Source organism: Pogoniulus pusillus, chromosome 7 (genome assembly GCF_015220805.1).
Source record: "Pogoniulus pusillus isolate bPogPus1 chromosome 7, bPogPus1.pri, whole genome shotgun sequence".
In the NCBI taxonomy this organism is placed as follows: Eukaryota; Metazoa; Chordata; class Aves; order Piciformes; family Lybiidae; genus Pogoniulus; species Pogoniulus pusillus.
Window position 1 is genome coordinate 5,996,431 of NC_087270.1, and position 27,225 is coordinate 6,023,655.

At 43.3% G+C, this 27,225-nt stretch overlaps 1 protein-coding gene across 2 annotated transcripts in view; it reads left to right on the forward strand.

Annotated features, from left to right (window-relative positions):
• CLIC5 (chloride intracellular channel 5) overlaps positions 1–25,423 on the forward strand; it is an 82,239-nt gene extending 56,816 nt beyond the window's left edge. For both annotated transcript variants that reach the window (XM_064145774.1, XM_064145775.1), the window contains exons 5-6: positions 22,319–22,500; positions 25,046–25,423. In XM_064145774.1, the coding sequence (XP_064001844.1) occupies positions 22,319–22,500; positions 25,046–25,213 (350 nt within the window). In that variant the 3' untranslated portion in view covers positions 25,214–25,423. The remainder of the gene's footprint in view (positions 1–22,318; positions 22,501–25,045) is intronic.
• The last annotated feature ends 1,802 nt before the right edge of the window (positions 25,424–27,225 follow it).

A 27,225-nucleotide genomic window follows, 5' to 3' on the forward strand; every position in this document is an offset into this window, starting at 1 on the left:
ACAAACATCAGGTTGTCTGAACTACATTGTCTTAACTTGGAGAGAGAGAGAGAGGTGAGTTTATTAATGCATGGGCTATCAGGACGGGAATTCGTAGCATCACCCTGTCTCTACTTGAATCATAGAATCAGTCAGGGTTGGAAGGGACTACAAGGATCATCTAGTTCCAACCCCACTGCCGTAGGCAGTGACGCCCTACCCTAGATCAGGCTGGCCAGAGCCTCATCTAGCCTGGCCTTAAACACTTCCAGGGACAGGGCCTCAACCACCTCCCTGGGCAACCCATTCCAGGCTCTCACCACTCTCGTAGTGAAGAACTTCCTCCCCGTGTCCAGTCTGAATCTCCCCACCTCCAGCTTTGCTCCATTCCCCCCAGTTCTGTCACTCCCTGAAAGCCTAAAAAGTTCCTCCCCAGCTTTTTTGTAGCCTGCTTCAGATCCTGGAAGGCCACAAGAAGATCACCTCAGAGCTTTCTCTTCTCCAGACTGAACAGCCCCAACTTTTTCAGTCTGTCCTCACGGGAGAGGTGCTCCAGCCCTCTGATAATCCTTGTGGCACTTATCTGGACATGCTCCACTATGTCCACATTCCTCTTGTCATAGAGACTCTAGAACTGAATGCAATACTCCAGGTGGTGCCTCAGCAGCGCAGAGTAGAGGGGGAGAATCATCTCCCTCACCCTGCTGGCCACACTTGTCCTGATGCAGCCCGGGATCTGGTTGGCTTTCTGGGCTGCAAGTGCACACTGTTGAGCTTCTCATCCACCAGCACCCCCAAGTCCCTCTCCTCAGGGCTGCTCTCCAGCCACTCACTGCCCAGCCTGTATTTATGCTTGAGATTGCCTCAACCCAGCCGCAGGACCTTGCACTTGGTCTTGTTGAACCTCCTGAGCATGGCTTGTGCCCACCTCTCCAGCCTGTCCAGGTCCCTCTGGATAGCATCCCTGCCTTCCAGCCTGTCTGCTGCACCACACAGCTTGGTGTTGTCAGCAAACTTGCTGAGAGTGCACTCAATGCCTCTATCCATGTCACTGATAAAGATGTTGAACAAGACTGGTCCCAGGACTGATCCCTGAAGGACTCCACTTGTCACTGGCCTCTTCTTGGATATGGACCTGTTGACAGCCACTCTTTGGGTGCGGCCACCAAGCCAGTTCTGTATCCATCGTGGTCCACCCATCAATATCACCCTGCCCTGTCTTGCCTTTAATTTTAACCAATACACTCTCAACCATCTCATCTTCCTTCCCCAGGTGGAGCTCCACTGATTCTAGCTGGTCACTGATATAGAGGGCAACGCCTCCTCCTCTTCTTCCCCACCTATCCGTCCTAAAGAGTTTGTGCCCATCTATCCCTACATTCCAGTCATGGCAATCATCCCACCAAGTTTCAGTAATAGCCACTATGTCATGGCATCCCAGCAGCACAGTTGCCCTTAGTTCATTCTGTTTGTTGCCCAAGCTCCATGCATTTGCATAGAGGCACTTCAGCTGGGCTGGCCCTGTCATCCCCTTGTGCCAATTCCCCTTGTGCCAGTTCCTCTTGATTTCATCAGATTGTCCTGGTGCAGCATCCGTGGTTTGCCTCAGGGCAGCAAGCTGAGTGCCTTCATTAGCTCTCTATCCCTCTGTCTCTGGTGAGCTGCCCCACTCTTCCTCACCAGCCAGCAGCAGACAACCTCTTCCCCCTTCAAATCTAGTTTAAAGCCCTATCAATGAGCCCTGCCAATTCCTGCCCCAGAATCCCTTTCCCCCCCTGGGACAAGTGCCTCCCATTAGTTGTTTGCAGCTCTGGTGCCTTCAAACCCCTGTTGATGACATCAGCCCCGGAGCCATGAATTGAGCTGTAGTTTCTTCCTAAATGTTCCCTCATCCATCGCTGATGCTAGAGGAATAGAGGAGAACACAACCTGAACTCCTGATCCCTTTAGCAGTTGCCTTAATGTCTCTTTTAATTGATTGTGAGCCTCTCATTGTTGCATCGTCACTACCCACTTGAAAGACCAGTAGTGGGTAGTAGTCTGAAGGACTCAGGAGGTTGGGAATTTTGCCTACAATGTCCCTTATCTGGGCACCAGGGAGGATGCCTGTGTGGGCTAGGTGTAATTATATATATTCTTCATTCATATCGTACTGGTTTAGCAGAGATGATGCAGTCTGCATAACATGAGCTCTCACTGCAGCCTGGGACTCTTACACTAGGGCAGAAAAGTGACACCAAGTGGTTGGGATAATAAGGTTTATGCAGTATGAGGTACTAGATATGAGAATTGATGCAAGCCTAATGCACATCAAAGTTAAACCCAAGCTGATGTTCCTTCCAGGAGGGTTTACAGCAAACCCAGGAGGGTGAGGAAACAACATTAGCCTTTAAGTGATGCCATCACCAGACTATTCTGTTGCAATGTTTCCTCTCCTGAGAGGTGGTGCCACTGACAACAGTTTGTCGCCTTTATGTACCTTCCTCCCCCATCCCCCATTTGTTTTTCCGGATAGTTCCTGGAGAAAATAAGGTTTATAATTTATTGTTTTAATGGGTGCCTGAATTCTTGTGTGTAAATGCACACACTGGTCCAATGTCTGCCTGTTTCTAAGATTGTGATGCCCTCTGCTGGCAAATATGTGAATATACAAAGCGAGCAGCTTTGCCGTCAGGGCTGAAACATCCCCTTAACAAAATAGTTTCCTTCTGTCAAGACGGTTACTCTTACAAATGCAGCATCATCAGAAGAGAAGTATTTCATGGCAACTTACTGATTTTTTGACAAAGTTTTCATGGAAAAAGAGATGTTTTTTTTTTTTTTTTCTGGATGAGTTAAAATTACTTTGAAGTAAAATGCTTTGACATTACAGAGAAAAACAGTCCTTTTTTCCCCTCTGGATTCATGCAGTACTTCATTAGCCACACACCATTATGTTTTACGCCTGGCCCAGAAGCAGGTGATAACCGTCTCTGTAAGTCTGTGTGGCAATATGTTATTGATCACGATTCATTTACTTACCAAAGGTATTTGGCAGCTAGGCTGCCCTGATTTAATAGTTCCCTGAATTTTGGATTTTTTGTTTTCCTAACTTCTCTGTCTTATAATATAAAAACCTTGAAAGGTTTGGAATGGGCTGGCAAGGGCTGTAAGCCCAGAAGCAAACATGCACATGCCATATCAAAGTCCCACCACTTTTAAGCTTCTTGAAAGGGAAGGAATTGATTCCAGATTCTCAGGATGTGGCAAGCTGTGTTTAAAGAAAGTGTGTGCATTTATTATTTCAAGTCAGTTCAATTACAATGGACTTGATTCCTTCCAACCCCCCCCCCCCCCCGCCCTGTGTCACTCGATAATTTTATAACAGACCTCTCTGACAGAGTCATCTTCTTGCTGCGAGATTAGGTCTACTCCTTGCTGCAGTAGCACTACTGGGTTAGTCAGTTCTCTGGTCATCACCACCAGGCTTCAGTGCTTGTGCTTGAAATGACAAGTGCTCATTCACACAGCAACAAGAGTCCTTGGGAGAGTTTAGTGACTGTAGTACATTAGACTCTTGCACAGTGTTTTGTGGCTGATTGCAGGGATTTTGGTTGCTTAGCGATTGTAAATGATACCTGAGAGATCTTGCCTGTGCACAGGAAAGTAAACCAAGACCTTGTAAGTTTGCTTTGATTCCTTTAATTGATACTGAGCAAGTCACTTAAGCTCTGCACAGTAACCCAGGGTAGCAACAATTTATGTATTCATTGGAAGAGGATGAAAGTTAATTAACTGGAATGTTGTACATATTTGGTATCCTGCTTATTGTTTTTTCTAGTGAGGCTGTATACTGCAAACCAAGGGGACAATGTATAAGTAACCACTCATTAACCCTCCTGCCTAAATGTGTAAGTTCTTTGGCTCACAGAACGAGCCCTTTGATTTCATTTATGAGTTTAAAAAGTTGTTCCTGAGTTACCTTCTTAGGGGGCACCAACTCCAGTGTGGGTGGGCGCATTCATTAGTGGCACGGAAGGATATTTCACTGTATGGCTCTTCAGAAGGCTCAGAGCTGGGAGACCACCAACATGACTTCATACAGAGGAATTTCCAGCCGTCTGACCAGAGGATTCCGCTTGTCTGGTTTGGATTTACATCAAGAGGCCAAAAATAAAAGTGCATTTAAATCATTAACTTACATGTGATTAAATACCATTCGCCTCTTTCAGTAGCTGCATTGCACTTTGTGGTTAAGTGCATGAGGTGGGAAATGTCTTTCTTTGTGTGCTATGTATGTATGTGTAGCAGATATACACAGGCACAGAGAGATGGAATTAAAAACTGGCCTACATCAGGTTTATGCTGTGGAGTTACTCCAGCTAAGAGAGCTAGAGCCATAGTATAGGTGTGTGCACAGGCTGAATGGTGTGCTCTGATCCTTTCTAGAAGCCATTGCAAGCCTTCTTAAGCAGAAAATCAGTACACTCTAAAAATCTATTTAGAATGTTCACAGTAATAGCAGCTCTGGAGTGCAATCCCTTGTGGGACCTGCAGTGATATATGTAGCTGAAGTAGGAGCTTCATGATGCTGTAGGTCATCCTGGTCTCTAGAGACTGGTTGGTGTAGGAGAGGAAAGCATCTGTCCCCAAAGCATTTCCATGCATGGTGGGGAAAGGATGAAGTGTCATCTGTCTTCCTTCCACTTTGACTTCTCACATCCAAAGGGGTCAGATTATAACTGTAAATGTGATACAGCTTGTTCTTGTTCTTGGTCTTCTATCCTTCTGACCTACCCTTTGCCTAAAGGCTTCACACACTACTTAGCAAAAGCTCCTGGCAAAGCTCCTCTTGGCTTTAACAGAGAAAGTTGGAAAAGCTGTTTGAATACCCTTGTAACTGATATGGAGTTTCCTGTGACAGGGGTAGAATAATAAAGTCATGGAATAATTTGAGTTGGAACATTTAAAGGTCATGTAGTCCAAACCTCCTGCACTGAGCAGGGACATCTTTTACTAAATCAGGTGGCTCAGAGCCCTGTCCGATGAATGTTTCCAGAGATGAAACCTTTTGCAACCTCTTTGGGCAGCCCATGCCAGTGTTTCATAGAACCATAGAATCAACCAGGTTGGAAGAGACCTCCAAGATCATCCAGTCCAACCTAGCACCCAGCCCTAGCCAGTCAACTAGACCATGGCACTAAGTGCCTCAGCCAGGCTTTTCTTGAAGACCTCCAGGGACGGTGCCTCCACCACCTCCCTGGGCAGCCCATTCCAATGGGAAATCACTCTCTCTGTGAAGAACTTCTTCCTAACATCCAGCCTATACCTCCCCTGGCACAACTTGAGACTGTGTCCCCTTGTTCTATTGCTGGTTACCTGGGAGAAGAGGCCACCTCCCACCTGGCTACAATGCCCCTTCAGGTAGTTGTAGACAGTAATAAGATCACCCCTGAGCCTCCTCTTCTCCAGGCTGCACAACCCCAGCTCCCTCAACCTCTCCTCTTAGGATTTGTGCTCCAGGCCCCTCACCAGCTTCATTGCCCTTCTCTGGACATGTTCCAGCACCTCAACATCCTTCTTGAATTGAGGGGCCCAGAACTGGACACAGCACTCAAGGTGTGGTCTGACCAGTGCTGAGTACAGGGGCAGAATAACCTCCCTTGTCCTACTGGCCACACTGTTCCTGATGCAGATCAGACTCTAATTCGGGACCAACATTTATGCTTTATGCTTTTCGTGCAGATTTTCAAGCTGCTGTGTAAGAATAGAGGTAAATATATATATGTGTGTGTGTGTGTGCATGTATAATGTCTGTATGTAAACTTGCTTTTAGTTTTTCTTTCCTCCTTTCTAGTTTTAGAATTTCCCTTTTCCACTACAAACTTCCACACCTGTCCAAGGCCTGGCACAAGCCACAGTTTATCCTGTGCTGTGATGATATTTTCTCTGTCATGGAACTAAGAAGGACTATAAATAGCTTTTAGAGAAAAAGACTTGTTCTGTGATGGAATTTATCAGGATGACAGATCTTTAACTTTGACATTTTGAAACACAAAACAGCTATTTCAGAACGTTTTAAACACATTTTTATGGCTCCCTCTGAGATGAATGCTGTTGGGCTGATGGTAGCTAAAGTGCCTGGCAGCTTTACAAAACCAGCCCTAATAAAAAAAAAATACCCAGTCTTTAAAACACATGTAAAATAGCTTTTCTGCAACATTTGTGGCACATAAAGTACCAAATACATGTTGGTGAGTGTGATATAAAGCTTTTATTGCCATTCATTTGGGATGACCCATATAACTCACTCATGATACGTTAATAAAGCTGTTCTCCACTCTGTCTCTTTGTAAAAACACACATACAAAGACCACTGAAACAGTGTTGATAGCTGTGTGTTAGCTTGTTGAGCAGTGCCACAAGTTGCATTTATCATCCATCCTAAATTGCCTTATCTGCTTTCTGCCCAGCAATCAAAGACTGAAACAGCAGTTTGCAAAAGAAATTAGCTTGAGAAATAACTTTTTGAAAGTTCTGTTCAAACTCAGGCTGCTTGGAGGCCCAAAACCATCAATATTCTGCCTGGGACCAGTGGCAGCTTTAAGGACCAATATCTTTAGACCTGACAAAATTAAGAACTGATTTGATTTTATTTTCAATTAGAAGGAAGAATGTTTCGATTTTCTAAACTGGAGAAGAAACCATCACCTTAATCTCAGAAATATGTGAGTTACTCTGGAGTGCTTTTGGACATTCTTGGAATTTGGGTGATTTTCTTTCTCCTAACACCTTGCTAATGAAGATTTCCTGATGGAAATGTGAAAAATACTGTTTGAAAACTAAACCTAAAACTCTGTGTAAGTCCAGATCTGATCACACTGCAATCCCTCCAAGGTAGGGACTTGGGAATTCCTGATTAGCAGTCTTAGATGAAGCTGTTCTGGGAACAGTAAATATTTGCAGTTAAGGTTTTTGGTTGGTTTGGGTTTGTTTTGGATTTTGTTTTGTTTTGTTGGGTTTTGTTTGTTTCTGGTTTTGTTTTTTTGGTTAGGTTTGGTTATTTTTAATACAGATTTATGTCCAGAAAATTATGCAGAGACAGAATTTTCTGACACATTTCTGCTGAAGTCACTTTGAAGGCACAGTATACTGTAGAGAGGGAGAGAAAACATCAAAAATAGAGAAGGTTCAAGACACAGAACGTGTGAAACTCTAAAAAAACACAACAATATATACCAAAGTCAATGAGATTAATGATATAGTCAAATTAAAGCATATTCTCAAGCCTTTGCTGAATCAGGGCCTATATGCACAGACTGAGCCTAGACTAAAATTTTGCAATGGGAACAGTAGTTGGCAGATGCTCTTCTTCAAGAGGGATTTATTTCTCCTGAGTGTTTGAATATTCCTCCAAGTGCTGCTGGCTTTACTGGGATGCTTTGTTCTGTTTCCCAGCCGAGCTCCCATGCTCGCACACAGGAGCAGTAGCACAGCTGGAGGTGGATTAGAGCAATCTGGCAGCAGCAGTCCTGGGAGGAATTAAGTGCCTCATTGCTGAAATGAGAGGCCTAAATTATGTTATTATTTAGAATTGAGTTTTAACTTCATTGTTCTATGGTTTTGCATTGATGGGTGACTCCCTTCCTTGTGATATGCTTAGTGCATCTTAAATATATTCCCCACTTAGATGAACTTATAGCCTGACTCAGTAAACTTGTCTAAATCTTATATAATCAAATGTCCAGATTTAAGCACCCATCTGGTCATACTGTCCCAAGAGCATTGTTACTCTCAGCAATTGTAATGCAATTGTCACACAATAGGGAACCCAGTGACTGGCTCCTGGAAGTTGGTTTGCGAAACTGTTGACGACTTCAACTTCAAAGTGGCCTAAAATCTGCTTTTCCCAAACCAGATTTTCTGGTTTATGCATGAAAATATTCCTCATAAATTAACAAGGATGAGAAGACTGAGACCAGATCCTAAATAATTGACCTTTAGCTTGAAAACAGTGCTGGGAATAAGGTGACTAAATGGGAATTAGAAACATAATTCTTGTCCAAATATTCCAACTCTTCTGACTGCAGAAGAAAAACTAAATCAGAGTTTCACAGAGTTTGAGGCTAGAAGACCTTTGGATTACTTACTGTGCTCTCCTACAAATCACATCCCAGTCAATTTTGCTTATTGGGAAAACTTCAGTATTTCATTCTTTAGTGTGGAAGGTTTTTTTTCCATCAGAGAACAGGAGAAACTGAAGTGTCTTTGGTACATGATATTGTTCTAAGGGGAAAAATACTGGATGAGAGATGCCCAGCTGATGGCAATAGGTGGTCTATATTCTGCACTGCAGCTCTTGATGATTCAGCCAGTCATGTATTTCTGGACAGTAACCTGGTGTCAGAATGACTCTGAACATGTGAGGAAGGTATCTACTCAGCAAGACTTCCTGCACCACTCCAAAGCACCAGTCCAAACACTCCCATCTCTAGAAGAGAATGACCTGCCTGTCATGGATAAGTTCCATAACACATCTGATTAATTTTGTACTGGGAGAAAAGATAGAGTGATTTTTTTTTTCAAGCATCTTAGGTCTTGAAGTATGAGATAGCCTGGAGAAGAGGAGGCTCAGGGGGGGACCTCATTGCTGTCTACAACTACCTGAAGGGAGATTGTAGCCAGGTGGGGATTGGTCTCTTCTCCCAGGCAACCAGCAATAGAACAAGGGGACACAGTCTCAAGTTGTGCTGGGGGAAGTCTAGGCTGGATGTTAGGAGGAAGTTGTTGGCAGAGAGAGTGATTGGCATTGGAATGGGCTGCCCAGGGAGGTGGTGGAGTCACCGTCCCTGGAGGTGTTGAAGCAAAGCCTGGCTGAGGCACTTAGTGCCATGGTGTAGTTGACTGGCTAGGGCTGGGTGCTAGGTTGGCCTGGCTGATGTTGGAGGTCTCTTCCAACCTGGTTGATTCTATGATACAATTGCAGTAATTTTCTTAATGCTTAGTAACTCATTCCATTTGATAACAATCAAATTACCTTGGTCCTTGTTCCAAGATCTAAAAACCAATATTGGTATTTTGAAATGCAATGATCTGCCCATGCAACTCAATCCCACTCCATCACAGTTTCTCCTATTTCTGACAGTAACAGATGAAATCTTGTCTTTTCTTATTCTCATTATAAACACCCCAACAAGGAAGTTCACTTCTCATCTGTTCTTGTTTCCTTAAACAGTTCATTGTTTTGGCAACATGGAAACAGAGTTTGTTTGGCTTCCAACAATTAGACTTTTTCATGCCTTTGTCAGCAAGACTGAAAAACTTTCTCACACTTCCCAGGTGTTATATCCATGGGTGAGCATCTGTGCACATTGTCTTATCAGCCTTCTCTCTGATATGGTGAACAAAGGACATCTTCAAACCTGACATTTTGAGGGTTGTTTTCCGGTGCCTAAGCGCTCTACTGCTGGTCTTTTGACCCATTACTGGAGTTTCCAATGCCTTTTTTAATCAGAGACTCCAGAACTGGGGGGAAAAGTGGTTTTAATATTTGTGGCAGTAATAAAGTTGCAACAGAGGGAATATAAGCTCCCTACTAGTGCTTGAAAATCTTTCAAACATCCAGATATAATTATAATCCTTTTTGCTTCTGTGCTTTTCAGAGAGGTTAAGTTGAGGCATAGTCATGACGATCCCTAAGTCACTTCATGGGACTTGTAACCAAAAAAAATCTCAAAAGCAGGGAAACAATGGGAAAGATTTAAGATATGAGTCATTTGTAAATCTCATCTGCTTGTGTTCTTTTTGTGTCTGAGTTACAGTTCTTGTACACAAAGGGCAGAAAATACTGGAAATATTAAAACTAGTTGAAACTGAGATCTGCTCAGTGAACTGAGGGATTTGGAATAAGCCTTAAAATAAGCCTTAAAACTTCACCCTTGGATTCTGCCAGCTGGGCATTCATGTTTCCTTCTCCTGCATCTTCACCACTCCTGGAGTTAAATAACGTAGTTTAAATTGATGGAGTGTAATTTGGGTTATCCTGGTGTAAGCAAAAGCAAACGTTATTCTTCTACATGCCTGGAATTGAAAGAAATTCACATTAAAGATGCAAATAGCAACAGCTTGTATAGGAACAATCTTATTTGCTTAATAATTAGAACACAAGGGGTCCCCACAGCACTGTTGCTTAAGCCCAGATACACTCTCAACCAGGAGCAAACTTTACTCTTATTTTAATACAGAAATGTATGTTTAGTTTTTTCCTTGTTAGTCCCAGGATAATCTTGTTTGCTCTTTGGTAATGAAACAAAACTTTGCACTCTGAATAAAAGTAGAGGACTTTAAAAATCAAGATGCTGGAGTGATAATCTCATACTATAAATATGAAGGTTTATAATCTGCAGGGTTTGGGGTTTTTTTTTCAGTTTTCTGATGCAAATCAGCTGCTGCTTGTGTGCAGTTGGTTTAGGGACACCTGCACAAGGCTAGCATCTCAGAGGTCAAGATTAGGCCCTCAGGGACATGCTCCAAAAATTATTCTTGTCACTTAAGTGCAGCTACAGACTTACAGTGATTTGTGCAATGCAAGTCAGATACTGTTCTTCCTGGGGCACTTGTAGGCCAGTAGTTTTACATTCACTTACTACCTGCCCTGGGGGTCTCTTGGACTCCTAAGAGACTTGAAAATGAACTCTTCTTTTAGTGTCATTTGAACACCTGTGTTTTCTTCTTAAAAACCAGCATTTGAAGGTGTTCCAATTGCATTCTTCATGATAATGATGCAAAAGTTATTATTTGTTTCTTGTCTCCACTGTAAAATTGAATAAGAGATGGAAGAAATATGAGTTTCCAGGGTAAAACTAGAAGCAAGTCAAAACAAGAGAGGTTATTCTTCCCCTGTACTCAGCACTGGTCAGGCCACACCATGAGTCCTGTGTCCAGTTCTGGACTCCTCAATTGAAGAGAGATGTTGAGGTGCTGGAAGGTGTCCAGAGAAGGGAAACAAAGCTGGTGAGGGGCTTGGAACACAAACCCTATGAGGAGAGGCTGAGGGAGCTGGGGGTGTTTAGCCTGGAGAGGAGGAGGCTCGGGGGGGACCTCATTGCTGTCTACGACTACCTGAAGGGGCGTTGTAGCCAGCTGGGGGTTGGTCTCTTCTCCCAGGCACCCAGCTACAGAACAAGGGGACACAGTCTCAAGTTGTGCCAGGGGAAGTCTAGGCTGGATGTTAGGAGGAAGTTGTTGTCAGAGAGAGTGATTGGCATTGGAATGGGCTGCCCAGGGAGGTGGTGGAGTCACCATCCTTGGGGGTGTTCAGGAAAAGCCTGGATGGGGCACTTAGTGCCATGGCCTAGTTGACTGGCTAGGGCTGGGTGCTAGGTTAGCCTGGCTGATTTTGGAGGTCTCTTCCAACCTGGTTGATTCTATGATTCTCTGAAAAATAGGTTTTTAATTTTCTTTTTAAAGACATTATTGATTCCCTTGTTTAACCAGGCTAAATTTGAGAGTAGGATAGATGTATCACAAAAAGTAAGATGATGCCTCTTCTTTCTGCTACATTCAATGTTTAAGACCTTCTAACCTGAAATGCAAGTCTGTGGCTGGTGTACATTGGTGTTTTACCAATGTAAACTGTGTGGCTGAAGAGTTCTATTATCCTTATTTTGTATATGGGAAACCGTAAGGCAGAGAATGTACATAAATGTCCTGTAGAAAAGCTTGAGTAGAGACTCAGGTCTCCTAAATCCTAGTAACCTTCTAACCCTTCAATCATTGTGCTCTGTCTTAAGAAAGGATACCTGGGGAATCAAGGTCTCAATGTCTTTAAGACTGTGAAATACTTTCTGTGGAGTTTGACAGAGATAAAGCTTTAATTGGTCATTCTGTATCATAAAGGATTTGTAGAAGGGGGGGGGAGGGAGAGAAGGGAAAGGAAAAGGGATAAGGGAGCTGTCATCTCACCTAAATTTGTCTAAACATTATACATTAGTCATTCAATCATCCCAGCTTCTTTTGTGATCAGTGGAGAGGGGCAAAAATCCATTTCTGAAGAGCAATTCAGTTTATCTTAAAATGTGGTTCTAAAGCTGCAAAAACTCCTTTAGCAGCACCTGTTTTTTACTGCTACCTCTCAAGGAGACTTGGATAACTAGTTTGGATTAATTACCTAACACTCAGAGCCTAGGGTTAGGCCTGGTGAATCTTATCCAGAAGTAAATAAATAGGTTTTGATGTATCTGCATTCCTAGTGTTACTTTTGATATCTAACAAGTGTATTTCAGCTCTGGGTTCTTCTGAGTTGTGGGTGAAGTGCTCCTGGGGTTTAGCACCTCAGTTTCTCTCACTGGTTATACACAGAACATACATGCCAATATATGTGGAAAATATGCAACTTTGTATGCCTGGTTTAAACCATGTCTGAAAGGCAGCTTATGGTCAAAGTTGTGTGGCCATCTGCATGTGTATGCCTGTGTTCTTGTGTGACTTATCCCACCCCTGAACACTAAACAGAAGTTCCTTTGCAAATCCCAGCCCTGACTGATTAGAATAGAATAGAACAGAATAGCATCAAGCAGATTGGAAGACACCCCCAAGGTCATCCAGTCCAACCTAGCACCCAGCCCTAGCCAGTCAACTAGACCATGGCACTAAGTGCCTCATCCAGGCTTTTCCTGAACACCTCACAAGTACAAATACCCATCCTCTAAGAGAAACCTTTAACCAGGAAAGTAGGGTTGAGGAATAAGAGACATTAGTCTGTTCTGCTGCTGTGTACACACTCTGTGTATTTGTTGATTCATTAAGTGTGTAGATGCAGACAGATCACAACTTTTCATGACTGTATGGGCATTTACCTTTTTTGTGGGAACATGCACAAGTCTCTGTTCCAGTGGGTATTGAATATGGAACATCTTTAATAGGAGAGGTGACTCATGCTAGAAACTCCCTTTTGGCCCAGAGTTAGGTATCTAAATGTCTTGGAATTATGGGAGGACACAACCTCCATCCTTGGTCTCTGCGTTTCCAATGACTCTCTTAGTGACTGCTCACTTATTTGCCTCTCAGTATAGACACTGCTTGGAGCTGGGGATTTTACAAGGCATAAACATGCCAGGGAAGGGTGTTGCAATACACAAATTGGCAATGTGCTTGCCCTTGGGGGAGTAAACCCAAGTATATATGTAACTTTAAAAAAACAAGGTGGTATTATCCTGCATCACTTTTGTGAACGGTGAAGTTATATTCAAATGATAGGACTCATCTCACATCACTTACCTATTTAGTACCAGCAGTTAAGTGTTTAGTATCAACAAGCTCCTGGCCAAGCTGGCAGCTCGTGGCTTGGACAGATTCGCTCTGAAATGAGTCAAGAACTGGCTGGAGGGATGAGCCCAGAGAGGGGTGGTGAATGGTGCCACATGCAGGCGGCAGCTGTCACTAGTGGTGTTCCCCAAGGATCAGTGCTGGGCCCAGTCCTGTTCAATATCTTTATTGATGATCTGGATGAGGGAATTGACTCCAGCATCAGTGAGTTTGCAGATGACATCAAGCTAGGAGCAGGTGTGGATCTGTTGAAGGGTAGGAGGAGAGCCCTGCAGAGGGACCTGGACAGGCTGGATGGGTGGGCAGAGGCCAATGGGATGAGATTGAACAAGGCCAAGTGCAGGGTTCTACACTTTGGCCTCAACAACCCCAAGCAGCGCTACAGGCTGGGGACAGAGTGGCTGAGAGCAGCCAGGAAGAAAGGGACCTGGGGGTACTGGTAGATAGTAAGCTGAAGATGAGGCAGCAGTGTGCCCAGGTGGCCAAGAGAGCAATGGCATCCTGGCCTGCATCAGGAACAGTGTGGCCAGTAGGACAAGGGAGGTTATTCTTCCCCTGTACTCAGCACTGGTCAGGCCACACCATGAGTCCTGTGTCCAGTTCTGGGCTCTCATTCAAGAGAGATGTTGAGGTGGTGGAAGGTGTCCAGAGAAGGGTGATGAAGCTGGTGAGGGGCCTGGAACACAAACCTTATGAGGAGAGGCTGAGGGAGCTGGGGGTGTGCAGCCTGCAGAAGAGGAGGCTCAGGGAGGACCTCATTGCTGTCTGCAACTACCTGAAGGGAGGCTGTAGCCAGGTGGGGGTTGGTCTCTTCTTCCAGACAACCAGCAACAGAACAAGGGGACACAGTCTCAAGTTGTGCCAGGGGAAGTCTAGGCTGGATGTTAGGAGGAAGTTGTTGTCAGAGAGAGTGATTGGCATTGGAATGGGCTGCCCAGGGAGGAGGTGCTGGAGTCACTGTCCCTGGAGGTGGTCAAGCAAAGCCTGGCTGAGTCACTTAGTGCAATGGTCTAGTTGACTGGCTAGGGCTGGGTGCTAGGTTGGCCTGGATGATCTTGGAGGTCTCTTCCAACCTGGCTGATTCTATGATTCTAGTCTGAGGTAGTCCTTTAGGCTTCAAGTATTATTCAAGTCGTGAGAATGGCATGTGTCAAGTGAGTCACACTAGTTTAACTCAGGTGTCTCAGGGAGTGGGAAGGAACTGCCCACTGGAGATTAAGAGAGGGGACCTACATAACCAGTTCAGACAAGATACCTGGCACTTAAATGGCTAAACATAAAAAATCAGTGAAGCACTCAAATCTCAGGGGGATCAAAATCACAAGGGGGAAGATAAACTATTCAATATGTAATAGTGGCACACATCTTGCAGTCACAGCTCCTCCATGTGAGAAGGATTAATCTGTACAGATTAAAGTTACAATACTCTGTTGAGCCTGCCTGAAAAAAAATAAACAAGATGGAAAAAAAAAAAAAGAGAGAATGAAAATATGAATCCTTGGTCTTTAATCAGGCTGTCAGAGTAGTAGAATATTATTTTCTTACCTTGAATTGCTGTTTCTTAGCTGGTTTTTCTCCCCTACCAGAAAACAGTGTTGGGTCTCATATAATATCAAACTCTGTGAATCTGGAAGTGATCAGGAAAAGGTGGTTTGTTTTTTTAAAGGAAAAATAAATCTCAGATTGTTTGTGTGAGCCTGTGAATATTTATGTACTGTTCCCCCTTTTCCCTCATTGCATATTTCACCAAGTTCATTTGCGTGTGTTACGGGATAAATCTTACCATGAGGCAGTGGAAGAAAGCAGTAAAAAGAAAAAGCATCAATCAGTGACCCAGGGCAGCAGCAGGAATTGTTCATTTTTATGCATGGCTCGTTGTTGTTGAACTTACCTGGGCTTGGCAATTGAGAAAGTTGCAGTTCTGACAAGGTCAGGCTCAGGTGGTTTCAGGTGATGGCTACAACAGCCATTATCCTGCTGGCTTTTGCTAACTTTGAAGCCTTGTTGTCACTGTGCTTTCAGTGGTACTCACTTATGAAGAGAGCCACATATATTTCACTTCATCTTGGAGAAACTATTTTGTGACACAACTTTTATATGACACAAATGTCATGGGTGGTGTGAGTAACCTGAATTGTTAGCAAATGTGGGTTGAATTTGCTGAATGATGACTTGTTTGGGGAAGTAAAAGTATTTTCTCTTGAACTTTTTGAAACAAAAGGGGGTTTAATTTGGCAAATTCGTGTTAATTTTGAAGTTTGCCAGCGTTTTAAAAGTGAGGTGAAAACTATTTGAGTATCTAGACACAACCAACATCTCAAAACACAGCTTTCTTTTGGGTTTCATGTTTGTTTGGAGACCTTATGCTGTTTTGCTTTACGTTTGTTTAGAAAATTGAGTCAGCTTTGCTCTTTTTTAACATAAACCAAAGAATTCAATTTGGCCAAAGAATGAATTGTTCATCTTGCACTTACTGTGCCCTCTGTGCTTTGTACCTCTTTGCATAATAACTGTCAAGTAAAATCCTCATCCAGCAAATCCTCAGACACATGAAACAGGAGTCATTGCACCTAATTCTGGCTGGTTTAAATTTAGGTAGCCAGCCTGCCTATGAGAATGAGAGAGAGAGTCTCCTCTGATGGTGGTAACTCAGCTTTTCCTAGCCTACTATTTTAGTATGAAATTATGTGCTTTCCAGTGGCTCTTGCAGGCCACAGAGATTGGTGTTTATGTGTTTTGTCTGCTTTGCTATTTCTCCTTGTCCCAGTGTTAAATAAGGAAGGAAATATTTGGAGTTCAGGAAAGGGGAAGAAGAGTCCTTGTCTGACCTCTGCAAGTGCTGTGGGTGTGAGCAGCCTGAATTTGTTTTACTTTTTCCAAACCTTTTTTTTCTTTTACTACTTTCTAGTTACTTTCCATTTTGCTTCAGCCTTATTTGACCCACAGAAAGTAGAGTTGGAAATGACAGATGACGCTCGAAGTTTTTATGGCCAGTTATTGCTTCAGAGGTCAGATTAACTGATTATAACAGTTCCTTTTGGCTTTAAAAGCTGCTGGTGAAATCCTAATCCTACTAAAGCAAAACTCCCATGGATTTCAATATGGCCAAAATTTCACCCTGCATACCTAGTAATGAATCTTTGTCATCTGGCCCTCCTCTTGACTTGCAGAAGTGCTCCACACATTACATTTCCCAGTGTTTTGTTCAGTCGTGGTATAAGTACTTCAAGACACAAGGATTTCTCTTTGTCCCCTGGAAATAGTTGCACAGGCTAATAGTTTAAGGAAGTTTTTGCTTGAAGAGATGAGTAACAGAGCCAAAGTCTGGTCTTGGTTGAGCTGGAGTAAATATGGAATAGCTTGTTGACAATGCGGAGTTACTCCCCTTTTATGTCAGTGTAAGCGAGAGCACAGATTTGCCAATTATTAACTGTTGTTAGGTTATTTGTATTTCTCTGCATGTCAGGATTTGTTAATCTCATTGTTCAGCATCAAGTAACCTTTTGCTGAAAACAGAGCGTCATTGTGAATTAGGTATCATCAGCTAAATTGAACCTCACCCTCTGCCTTTGACAGATGGTAATTCATTCATTAAGTGTTCTGTGGTTGCTTTGAGGTTGGAAAGTGCTATTTTTTTGGCTTCTAACTCAGGACTATTAAGTAAAGTTGTATAAAAATGTAGTTTTGGAGAGAGAAGGAAAATCAGAAAGAGCTTGTCAGGGATTTTTTTCATTAATATAGTTGTTTACTATTGGTGGGATTACACAGCAGGGCTGTGATTGCTCTACGTTGTCTTTGGCTATGTAAGTAGCCCAGAGCAGACTAGTGAAGGGTGAGAGGGATGATTCCACTGTGGATTTTGTGTATACACCGGTAGAACTTCATGAAATTTGAAGTTGTATTAAATGCATTGTGGGAGAATTTCTTGCTAACAGGACATGGGCTGGTAAGCAATAAGCATACCTGTGCTGCAAAGTGTCCTTGAGTCCATCTTGGACTCAGGATAGCAGGCAGCGGGTGGCACCCCCACACACATAGCTGCAGGAGGCAGAGCCTGCTGGCTGCAGGGGACAGAGTTTACAGGCTGTTGATATAGATTAACCTATCTGTGCCACACACATAACCTTGGGTCAATCTGCACTTTCCACATGTACCAGTCTCAAACTAAGCTGGTTATGCATGCCTCTTCCAAGTATCACAGTATCACCAAGGTTGGAAGAGACCTCATAGATCATCAAGTCCAACCCTTTACCACAGAGCTCAAGGCTAGACCATGGCACCAAGTGCCACGTCCAGAGTAGCATATAAGCTGCTGTATTGCCTCAATAAAGGGTATTGTACTACATGCACCTAACTTGTACTGAGTCTTCTCATCAGTACCCTGATCCTGCCACCGCTGGCTTCTTGCGGCCGCAGTGCACAGCTATGGAGGGAATACAGTGATGGTGCTTTTGGATTTGGTGTTTTCACTGTCCAAAAAGATGATTGCCAGGAGTTCAGACACAGTAGCTGTTGCATGGGTAATGTGATGACAGGGCCACATATTGACAGCCTGCAGGGTGCAGAAGTAATCAGAGGTACAAATTTCAGAAGCATCTAAGAGCCACACTCTCAGGCAGAGCTCCACTTGGTGTTGTAACAGTGAATCCACCACTCTGACATACCAAGACAATGCAAGGCTGAGATTATATACTCCAGGAAAAGTTCTCCACACAGCTCATTTAGGGGCAACCTAATGCAAGTGCAGAAGACTCCATTGACTACAGAGGAAGCTGAAGGTGTTTAGTTCAAGGAAAGCCTGGATGAGGCACTTGGTGCCATGGTCTAGATGACTGGCTAGGGCTGGGTGCTAGGTTGGACTGGATGATCTTGGTCTCTTCCAACCTGGTTGATTCTATGATTCTATGAATTTAAACCTACTTATTTAATGTACTCACTTCAGGGAAGATTAATCCCACTCATTGACTTGCAGTGGAGCCTCAGCTGTTATCAGCAAAATTGAGTTAAATCACAATAATTCAGTTCCATTGCCTTCTTCCTTTTTTTTTTTTTTAATTTAATGATGTTTCCAAGAGGATAAGTTGCAGAGGGAATAAGCTGCTTAGCTATTTATGAAATTCATTCACCAACAGTCACTTTTTAGTCACATCTTTTAGTCACTTCTTTTAAAGTCTTTGAATGCTGTCACTAGCATTCCCAAGACTACTGCCTTGGTGAGTGCCTGCCATCCCCTGTGTTCTCAGTGGAGACAACGTAGAGAGTCATTCAGATTTTCACCAACTAGATGTAGTGTGGGAAGTTTAGAATGAAATCCTTCTCTGCTGAGTTTGCTCAATAAAATGAACTCACAACTCCTTCAAGTTTTCATAAAAAGAACAAAAAAATCTCCTGCTTTTGGTATTTCTCTCTTCTGGGGCATTGACTGGTGAATTCAAACAGAAGGTTAATTCTCCCACCTACAGCAGCATTAGACATTTGGGTGCAGGAGCAGGAGCAGGGAGGTCATTCTGCCCCTGTACTCTGCACTGGTTAGACCACACCTTGAGTACTGTGTTCAGTTCTGGGCCCCCCAGTTTAGGAGGGACATTGAGATGCTTGAGTGTGTCCAGAGAAGGGCGATGAGGCTGGGGAGAGGCCTTGAGCACAGCCCTACGAGGAGAGGCTGAGGGAGCTGGGATTGGTTAGCCTGGAGAAGAGGAGGCTCAGGGGTGACCTTATTGCTGTCTACAACTACCTGAAGGGAGGCTGTAGCCAGGAGGAGGTTGCTCTTTTCTCTCAGGTGGCCAGCACCAGAATGAGAGGACACAGCCTCAAGCTGTGCCAGGGGAAATTTAGGCTTGAGGTGAGGAGAAAGTTCTTCCCTGAGAGAGTCATTGGACACTGGAATGGGCTGCCCGGGGAGGTGGTGGAGTCGCCGTCCCTGGAGCTGTTCAAGGCAGGATTGGACGTGGCACTTGGTGCCATGGTCTAGCCTTGAGCTCTGTGGTAAAGGGTTGGACTTGATGATCTGTGAGGTCTCTTCCAACCTTGGTGATACTGTGATACTGTCTCTGAGATGTGTCTCAGATGTCTCTTGCTTCAATATTTTTGAGATTATTTGATGCATCCTCTGATTTGGGGGTGGGGAGGAGGGATAGGGGGGGCTTGCTGAGCACTTTCTCAAGGAAAATAAGACTACAGATGATATAAAAATATCTGAACATGTCAGGGAACCTATAATATAGGGGTTTTAACATGGGTATTTGCACATGGCTTTCAAAAAAATGCCTTGAAAACAATTGTCAGGCTTTAAAAAATCTGATCCTGTGCATCTAAACTCCATTGGAAGTAGCAGGTTTGGGATCTTAATTCTCTTAGCTGCCACTATTCAGGTCAGAGAAAGGCAGATCCCCCTTGTTCACTATTCACCGTCCCTGGAGGTGTTCGAGAAAAGATTGGATGAGGCATTTAGTGCCATGGTCTAGTTGACTGGCTAGGGCTGGGTGCTAGGTTGGACTGGATGATCTTGGAGGTCTCTTCCAACCTGCTTGATTCTATGATTCTTCTATTTTTATGACTGTTCTGAAAGATTTACTAGGATCTGACAGGTTTTGATTAGTTAAATGGGATCACTGGTGTCAGTAATGATCCAGTTCTTGACTATAAGGATATAAGCTGGTCTTGATCATGTGGTGATTTCACTATGAGATGCCAGGATCCTGTGAGTTCCAGCAGAGCCTGTGAATTAGGTCACAGCTGCCTTGAACTCTGAACATACGCTTGTTTCTGGCCTAAAGCTGCCGTATGCATGGGCCAAGTATGAATTCAGAGAGATGTTTTTTCCCACTGTCACAAAGAGGCTTCACTCCAGACATTGTTTTTGAGACAGCCATGACACACTTTGATATATCAGTAAGAGCAGAAAAAAAACCCCAAAACCCAACCCTAATAAGTTCCAGAGAAGTTATATAAACACATCTTACCTGCCACTCACATCTTCATGCTCACACCTAACTGACACCATGGGCTACTGGGAAGCATCTAATGGACAACTGATACTAAAAGTGTTGTAGAGATAAGTCAGAAAACTGACATTCCTACTGGGTGACAAGGACACTGGAAAATGCTCAGTGTTCAGCCAGTGCTCTAAAATCTGGATGAGCAGAACTGAATTAAATCACAACACACTGATTTCTCTCTCGCTAAATGAATTCGTTGTAAGAGGACATAGTTCAAGGCTGACAGAGAGGAGAGCTGTCTATTCCACAGGTGGTGTGGGTCAAACCAACAAGAGATTGCTAAACCTTGTGAGTGTTGCCACATGGGGAGATATTACAGGCTGTGGCAGTTGCTGCCCCTCAGCAGAAGTTGTGCGGTGGAGCTGCAGCTGCAGACAATTAAAGACACCACTGCCGGCATCTGATGGCAGAACGTCAGTGTCAGAATTCAATTTGAATTGATTAAATAAGGGATGGCAACACTTTTGTTTTATGGATGGCAGCACTTCAGTCGCTTTCAGAAATAGAATTCTTTCCCTCCCTGCTATGTTTGTTGGGGTGTTTTCAGTTGGATCACAGTCATTTCTCCAGTCAATCAATTAAGCCAGGATTTGCCACTGTGTCTAGGAGTCAGCCACAAAAGAGCTGGTATGGTTCCCTGGTGCTTGGCCAAGAAGCTTCAGTGGGAGCAAGACAGCAGGCAGCTTAATTTGACTTCCACCACTGGCACAATGTTTAATGGATGTTAGGGCAGCAGAGAAATCATGTTCTGCGGTGTTTAGCTCTGGCTTTCTCAATGGCCCTCTACGTGCTGCCTTTCTCTCTGTGCCAAAAACACAGGGGTGGCTGACAACAGAGCCAGCTGAGCTACCTGTGCCAGCAAGCTGCTTTATACAGGGTGATTGCCACAGCCTTTTGAAGCTTACACTGTGCTCCATAAATATATTTATCTTCATAGCCCTTGTAGTGCTACAATGCCTGAGTAACTTGATGCATTGAGTAGTCTCTCCTTAGGTAAATGGCAGTAAGTTACTCAGAGATGTAAGATTTTACAGGATTACGCCTTAAATGCTGACTCCAGGCCAGATCTGCAGCAGGTATAAATCACTGCAGGTAATTTTCACCAGCTGAAATTCTGGCCCTAAGCCCACAAGTCATGTTGTTATTTTTTCACATTGTAAATTCTTGCTGTTTCCTATTTATATTGCTTTAGCACTTTGGGGCACTTCTCAGGGGCCAGGACCCCATCGTGCTTGTAACCCTTCAAACAGAGATGCAAAAGTCCCTTCTCACCCCAGGGTATTTGCAGTTTAAATAACATGTGAACCTGTGTACAGTTATGCAGCTTTCTGTAAGTGCATTATTGGAATAACATTTTTTTCTGTTATAATGCCAGTAAAGAACACAAATTCTGTGCCTGCCTTGATATTTTAAGTAGAAGAACTGCACTCTGCTGCATATTATGTCTAAATCTAAAGATGAAATTTGTTGTAGCCAGCAGTAGTGTGGGACATGGTCTTTAGTAATCGAAATGAGAATTCCACTATCTCCTCTCTCATGACATTTCATAGAGAGAATCTGTGCCTAAGTTGAAGCTGAAGTGAGGGCAATATCTCATCTCATCTATTTTGTGTAGTGTTGCATTTAATTCTCATCATACTGCCTTCATTCCACTTGCAGTGTATCTTACAGCTCCACAGAGCTCTGGTTAGTGTCTTTTGAATTAGTGCTATTGCCTTTAGTTGCCCTGGAAGGCTTTTTAAATAGTAAAACTACAACTTCTTAGAGCTGAAGTAATGCTGGAAAATTCTGCTTCATTACAGATGCTAAGATGCATCTGCTGGATGCCTAGAAAAATAAAGTATCAGCAGGCAAAGCTGCAGTTCACTGGGCTTTACTGGGCCTTGTCATCAGATCAAGTGGGCATTGGAGCACAAATCAGCAACAAAGAAATGGTTCTTGTCTTTTATCCCATCTACTACCATAGCTGTTGACAATGAGTGCTTCTAAATAACTCTTACTATACCCCAATCTCTTATTCATTGCTTTTTGGAAAGCCCTTGAAAGAGGCTTGGTGAAGGCTCTGAAGAAGCTGGATGACTACTTGAGAACCCCTCTGCCTGAGGAGATTGATGCAAACAGCACTGAAGAGGAGAAAGTGTCTAGACGCAAGTTTCTGGATGGAGATGACCTGACACTTGCTGACTGCAACCTTCTGCCCAAACTCCATGTTGTCAAGGTAAAAAAATGTCATGCTGTGGTCAAAGAAGTGTGTCAAAGGATGCCCAGCTCCAAGAGCTGTGGGCTAAAGCCATGTGTATTTTGCAGTGGCATCTCAGGTTCTAGAACAGCAGACTCTATAACACACTTTGGCTTCTCAGCAAAACTTAAGCAACCTTATCTTTAGTACGTGGGGAAATTGTTCCATCACTAATTAATGGCAAAGACAATATTAAGATCTAGGCATCCCATCTCTTTAGTTTCACCCTCTGCGAGTAACAGCACAGTTCCTATGAAGTAACTCCCATTTTTCCTAAGAGAGATGTAACAATTTTAGTCAGTTCCCACTCATTTGTAACTTAAGAGCAGCAATCTATCTGGTATTTCACACAGAGTAGTTCAAAATCAGTCACTGTTGAGGTCCAGGATTTAAGACATACAATAGTCACTGGTATAGTACAAGTGGTGTGCATCATCCTGACTTCTAAAGATTACATCTATTTAATTTATCAGATTACATGTTTCCTTAGAATAAAGCAAGTACCTAGCAGACCTTGGCAAGCAAAGGAGTTAGGAATTAAAGCCAAGTCACACATCTAATTTGGCTCCCTGGGCCAAAACATAAACTGAGCCTGGGAGCTGACTGCACATATAGGGGAGGGGTGGGGGAAAAGTGTATAAGTTACCAGGTAGGAAATTTGATAATGTCCTTAAAAGTGTAGCTCTTACTTTGCCTCATCTTGACTTGCAATATTGGAATCAGAAGTCTGCAATAAATGTGTGGCCACTGACTGGTTCCTCTCCCCTTGGGACAAAATTAAAGATGTCAAAAGAGAAGTAAAAATCTTTCTCAGACAAGCATACCCATGGAATATTGCCTAAAGAACATTTTACAGATAGAAGAAAACAGGTAAATTATGAAGACACTTTCATTTGATGGAAGATGTGTTCTGGAAATTGTGAAAACCTTGACTTAAGTTGCCCAGCAGGTTTTATCTTCTCCATGTGTGTGAAGCATCCCTGAAGGCAAGAATGCTTAATTAGATGCAGTTTAGGACAGGATTTGGACTTGCAAATACCAAGTGGATCCTAGTAATAAAGCCAGATCCTAGTAATTTCTGCAAACATGACTGTCCTAAGAAATCTGAGATGGAAAACAGCTCTGCCATGTGCTTTAAAAATAGAGAGGGACTCTGTGGCACATATGTATGTAATTTTTTGCCCAGGAACGATTTTATACTGTCAGAAAAATTAGAGATTGGAAGCACTTATTAAATCAGCTAATCCATCCCTTCCTATCAGCTAGTTCATTCTGTCACCACAGGATTATTCTATATGGTGTATTCTTACAGGAAAACTGAAATGTCCCAACCCAGCCAGCTACTTAACCAACCAACTAGTTTTGAGCACAGATTAGTCCCATTGGCTTCAATGGGATTATACAGGTGCTTAAAATTAAGTGCACACTTAACTATTTTCCTGAATGAATGCCTGAGTGTTTTTAGAGATCGAAAATTTCCTTTGATAGACAATTTCCTGGTCTAATAAGTCTTGAAATAACCATTTCTCCCCCAGTTTATCCTCATACTCCTGCTTCTAATGTCTGCTAACTCATCTTGGTTTTTCAGTCATGGTTCTCATACCCTGATTTTTTCCTTTCCCTGATACAACCTTGCAACAGCTGTAGATGGTTACATATTCTGACACCATTAGTCAGGCAAAATAGATTACATAAACAGAAATACAATATATGTAAAATGTCATATAATGCTAAATATAAATGTAATATGAAATTATGTTATATCTAAGTATAACTGATGCCTTTCCTTTAAATCTCTCTTGCTTTTTATGATTTGACCTATCAACTATTTCTGTCTCAGCTCTAAGTGATGTACATAAGTCCCATAAAAACCTCCCAAAAAAAAACACATTATGGTAAATTGAATAAAATTCAGTTACTATAAAAGTCATCATTTGGTGACATTAATAACCAGGTCATTGATTTTGAGTGTACTTAGGCCAAGTAGCATTCTTGCAAGATAGGGAAGAACCAACGGTCACTTTTCAGGCTTTTCTAGTTAAAAGCCCTGGGTCTCCAAACATTTCTCTCCTTTGCTATTAATTGTGTGACAAGAAAGAGTAAGAAGCTCTCTAAAAAGGAATCTGGCCATATAGGTGACCTCATTGCTGTCTACAACTGCCTGAAGGGAGGTTGTAGCCAGGTGGGGGTTGGTCTCTTCTGTCAGGAAACCAGCAACAGAACAAGGGGACACAGTCTCAAGTTGTGCCAGGGAAAGTCTAGGCTGGATGTTAGGAGGAAGTTGTTGGCAGAGAGAGTGATTGGCATTGGAATGGGCTGCCCAGGGAGGTGGTGGAGTCACCGTCCCTGGAGGTGTTCAAGCAAAGCCTGGCTGAGGCACTTAGTGCCATGGTCTAGTTGACTGTCTAGGGCTGGGTGCTAGGTTGGCCTGGATGATCTTGGAAGTCTCTTCCAACCTGGTTGATTCTATGATTCTATGATTACAAACAAGGTGCTTTTAACCTCTGTTTTATCTTTGATTTAGATTGTGACAAAGAAATACCGCAACTTCGAGTTCCCAGCAGAGATGGCAGGGCTGTGGCGGTACCTGAAGAACGCCTATGCCAGGGATGAATTCACCAACACTTGTGCAGCAGACAAGGAAATTGAGCAAGCCTATGCAGATGTGGCCAAGCGGCTCAGCAAGTCCTAACTGACCTCAGCAGTGGCTCAGTATCCCCTTTTACAGACTCTCTTCCTTGTTGCCTTAAGATATACTTTATCATTATGCGTATCTGGTTGGCATCCCTATGACTTTGCCTGCACAAGTCTATTGGACAGGGACAAATCTGCTTCTCCCTGAACAAAATTGAAGGCAGCTCTGGTGTGGGGGTGGTGGAGACCCTTTGAAATCCGAACCTAAGATCTGGCTCAACTAGTATTATTTACAATCAGTATTAGAAATGAGTCTGCTTTACTGGTTTAGTTGTTTCATGTTGGGGCTATCTCACCACCTGTATTCTTTGGAGTTTTAAAAATGGAAAGCTAACTTAAATTTTGATTAAGAGAGCTGGGAACATATAGACCTAGTTTTTCTGTAGGTTATTTCAAGGACCCTTTTTTCCTCAGTACTATCAAGATCTTTCAGGCAGGAGGAAAATGTGACAGAGAGGAAGAAAAGGAATTTGACCATAAAGGAGAGATGCTCTTAGTCATATTTGAAAGCCTTTTTGAATGCATATTATGTCTTAGCAGGCCCAAGACTTTATAAGGCATTTATTTTTAACTTAGTGCAAGAGAGGGAATCCTTAGTGGGTATGTCAGACTTGCAGATGCTACTTTGCATAAAATTTGCATGATGCTGTTGGAGCTGAGTGTTTAAAGTGAAAGAGAGTGAATGATCAATTGAGCAGGCAGCTCTTGAAAGAGTGAGGCTAGTGCCAAAATGCCCAATGGATCTGCTAGTTGGTGAGGACATAATGATGTATCAATAATGGGGCAGCATTTTGACTCCAGCAAGCAGAGCAACTTGGCACAACTAACCAAACCATATAGGATATTGTTGTCTTGACTGTATGATTGCCAGTTCCTTTATAATTGCTGTCTTAGGAAACTTGGGTAGGCAAAAGAAAGCTGTCACTACACATGAATTCTAGGCAGGAGGAAGTGCTTTGCTAGTGTTGGGCTCTAGACGGGTCACACCAGGAGAAATTTGCTCTAAGAGCCTCAAAAAAGGGCAGGCTAAAACAGAGACATGCATTTCCAGCCAGAAATTCAGTATGGTAGCAGAAGTCCGTGCATGAAGCCCCAGTCTCACTCCTCCAGAGTTTTCTAATCTTGGTGACACGACTCTGAGTTAGGATTGTTTGCTAAAAGTGATTATTTTGTTCTATCTGTAGTGTCTGCCTGGCACAATCTGCTTTGTACTGCATGCCACTCCAGCAAATTCAGAATGACAGCTCTTTTGCTTCAAACTCATGGTCCCTGATAGGTACAAAGGTGCACAGGGCTCTCAGTTTTCAGTGGGGGGGAAATTTATCATCACTTTCAAAGATAAAATAACGCTGAGCTGTAACCCAGTGTTCCTCCTCTTCTGATCAGAGCTACACAGAGCTGTACTGATTTGAGAGGAACGCCAAGCTGGTGAGCTGCGACCGAGGGGAACTTCGCAGCAGACATTCTTGCAGCCTGAGAGGCAGAGTGGAAAACCACATTTTGCCTTCTGATGCTGATGACAGTCCGAAGCTATCCTGTTGCTTTGGTGGGGTCATTCCACTTTTCATACTAACCCAGCTGAGAGCAGAACACAGAATGTTGATTGCGAAGATAGTTTATGGGCGACTATTGTTTCTCATGCAATGGTCAATTTGTTCTGAACTTTCCAAACTTTGGAAGACAATCCATGAGCTTCCAAGTCTTCTTCTAGAGTTGTAGCTATTTTAGCAATGGCTACACTGGAGGCCAAAGCCTCACATTCTTTAAAAAGGGACATTGTAGCCAGGTGGGGGTTGGCCTCTTCTCCCAGGCACCCAGCAACAGAACAAGGGGACACAGTCTCAAGTTGTGCCAGGGGAGGTCTAGGCTGGATGTTAGGAAGAAGTTCTTCACAGAGAGAATGATTGGCATTGGAATGGGCTGCCCAGGGAGGTGGTGGAGGCACCATCCCTGCAGGTGTTCAAGCAAAGCCTGGCTGAGGCACTTAGTGCCATGGTCTAGTTGAGTGGC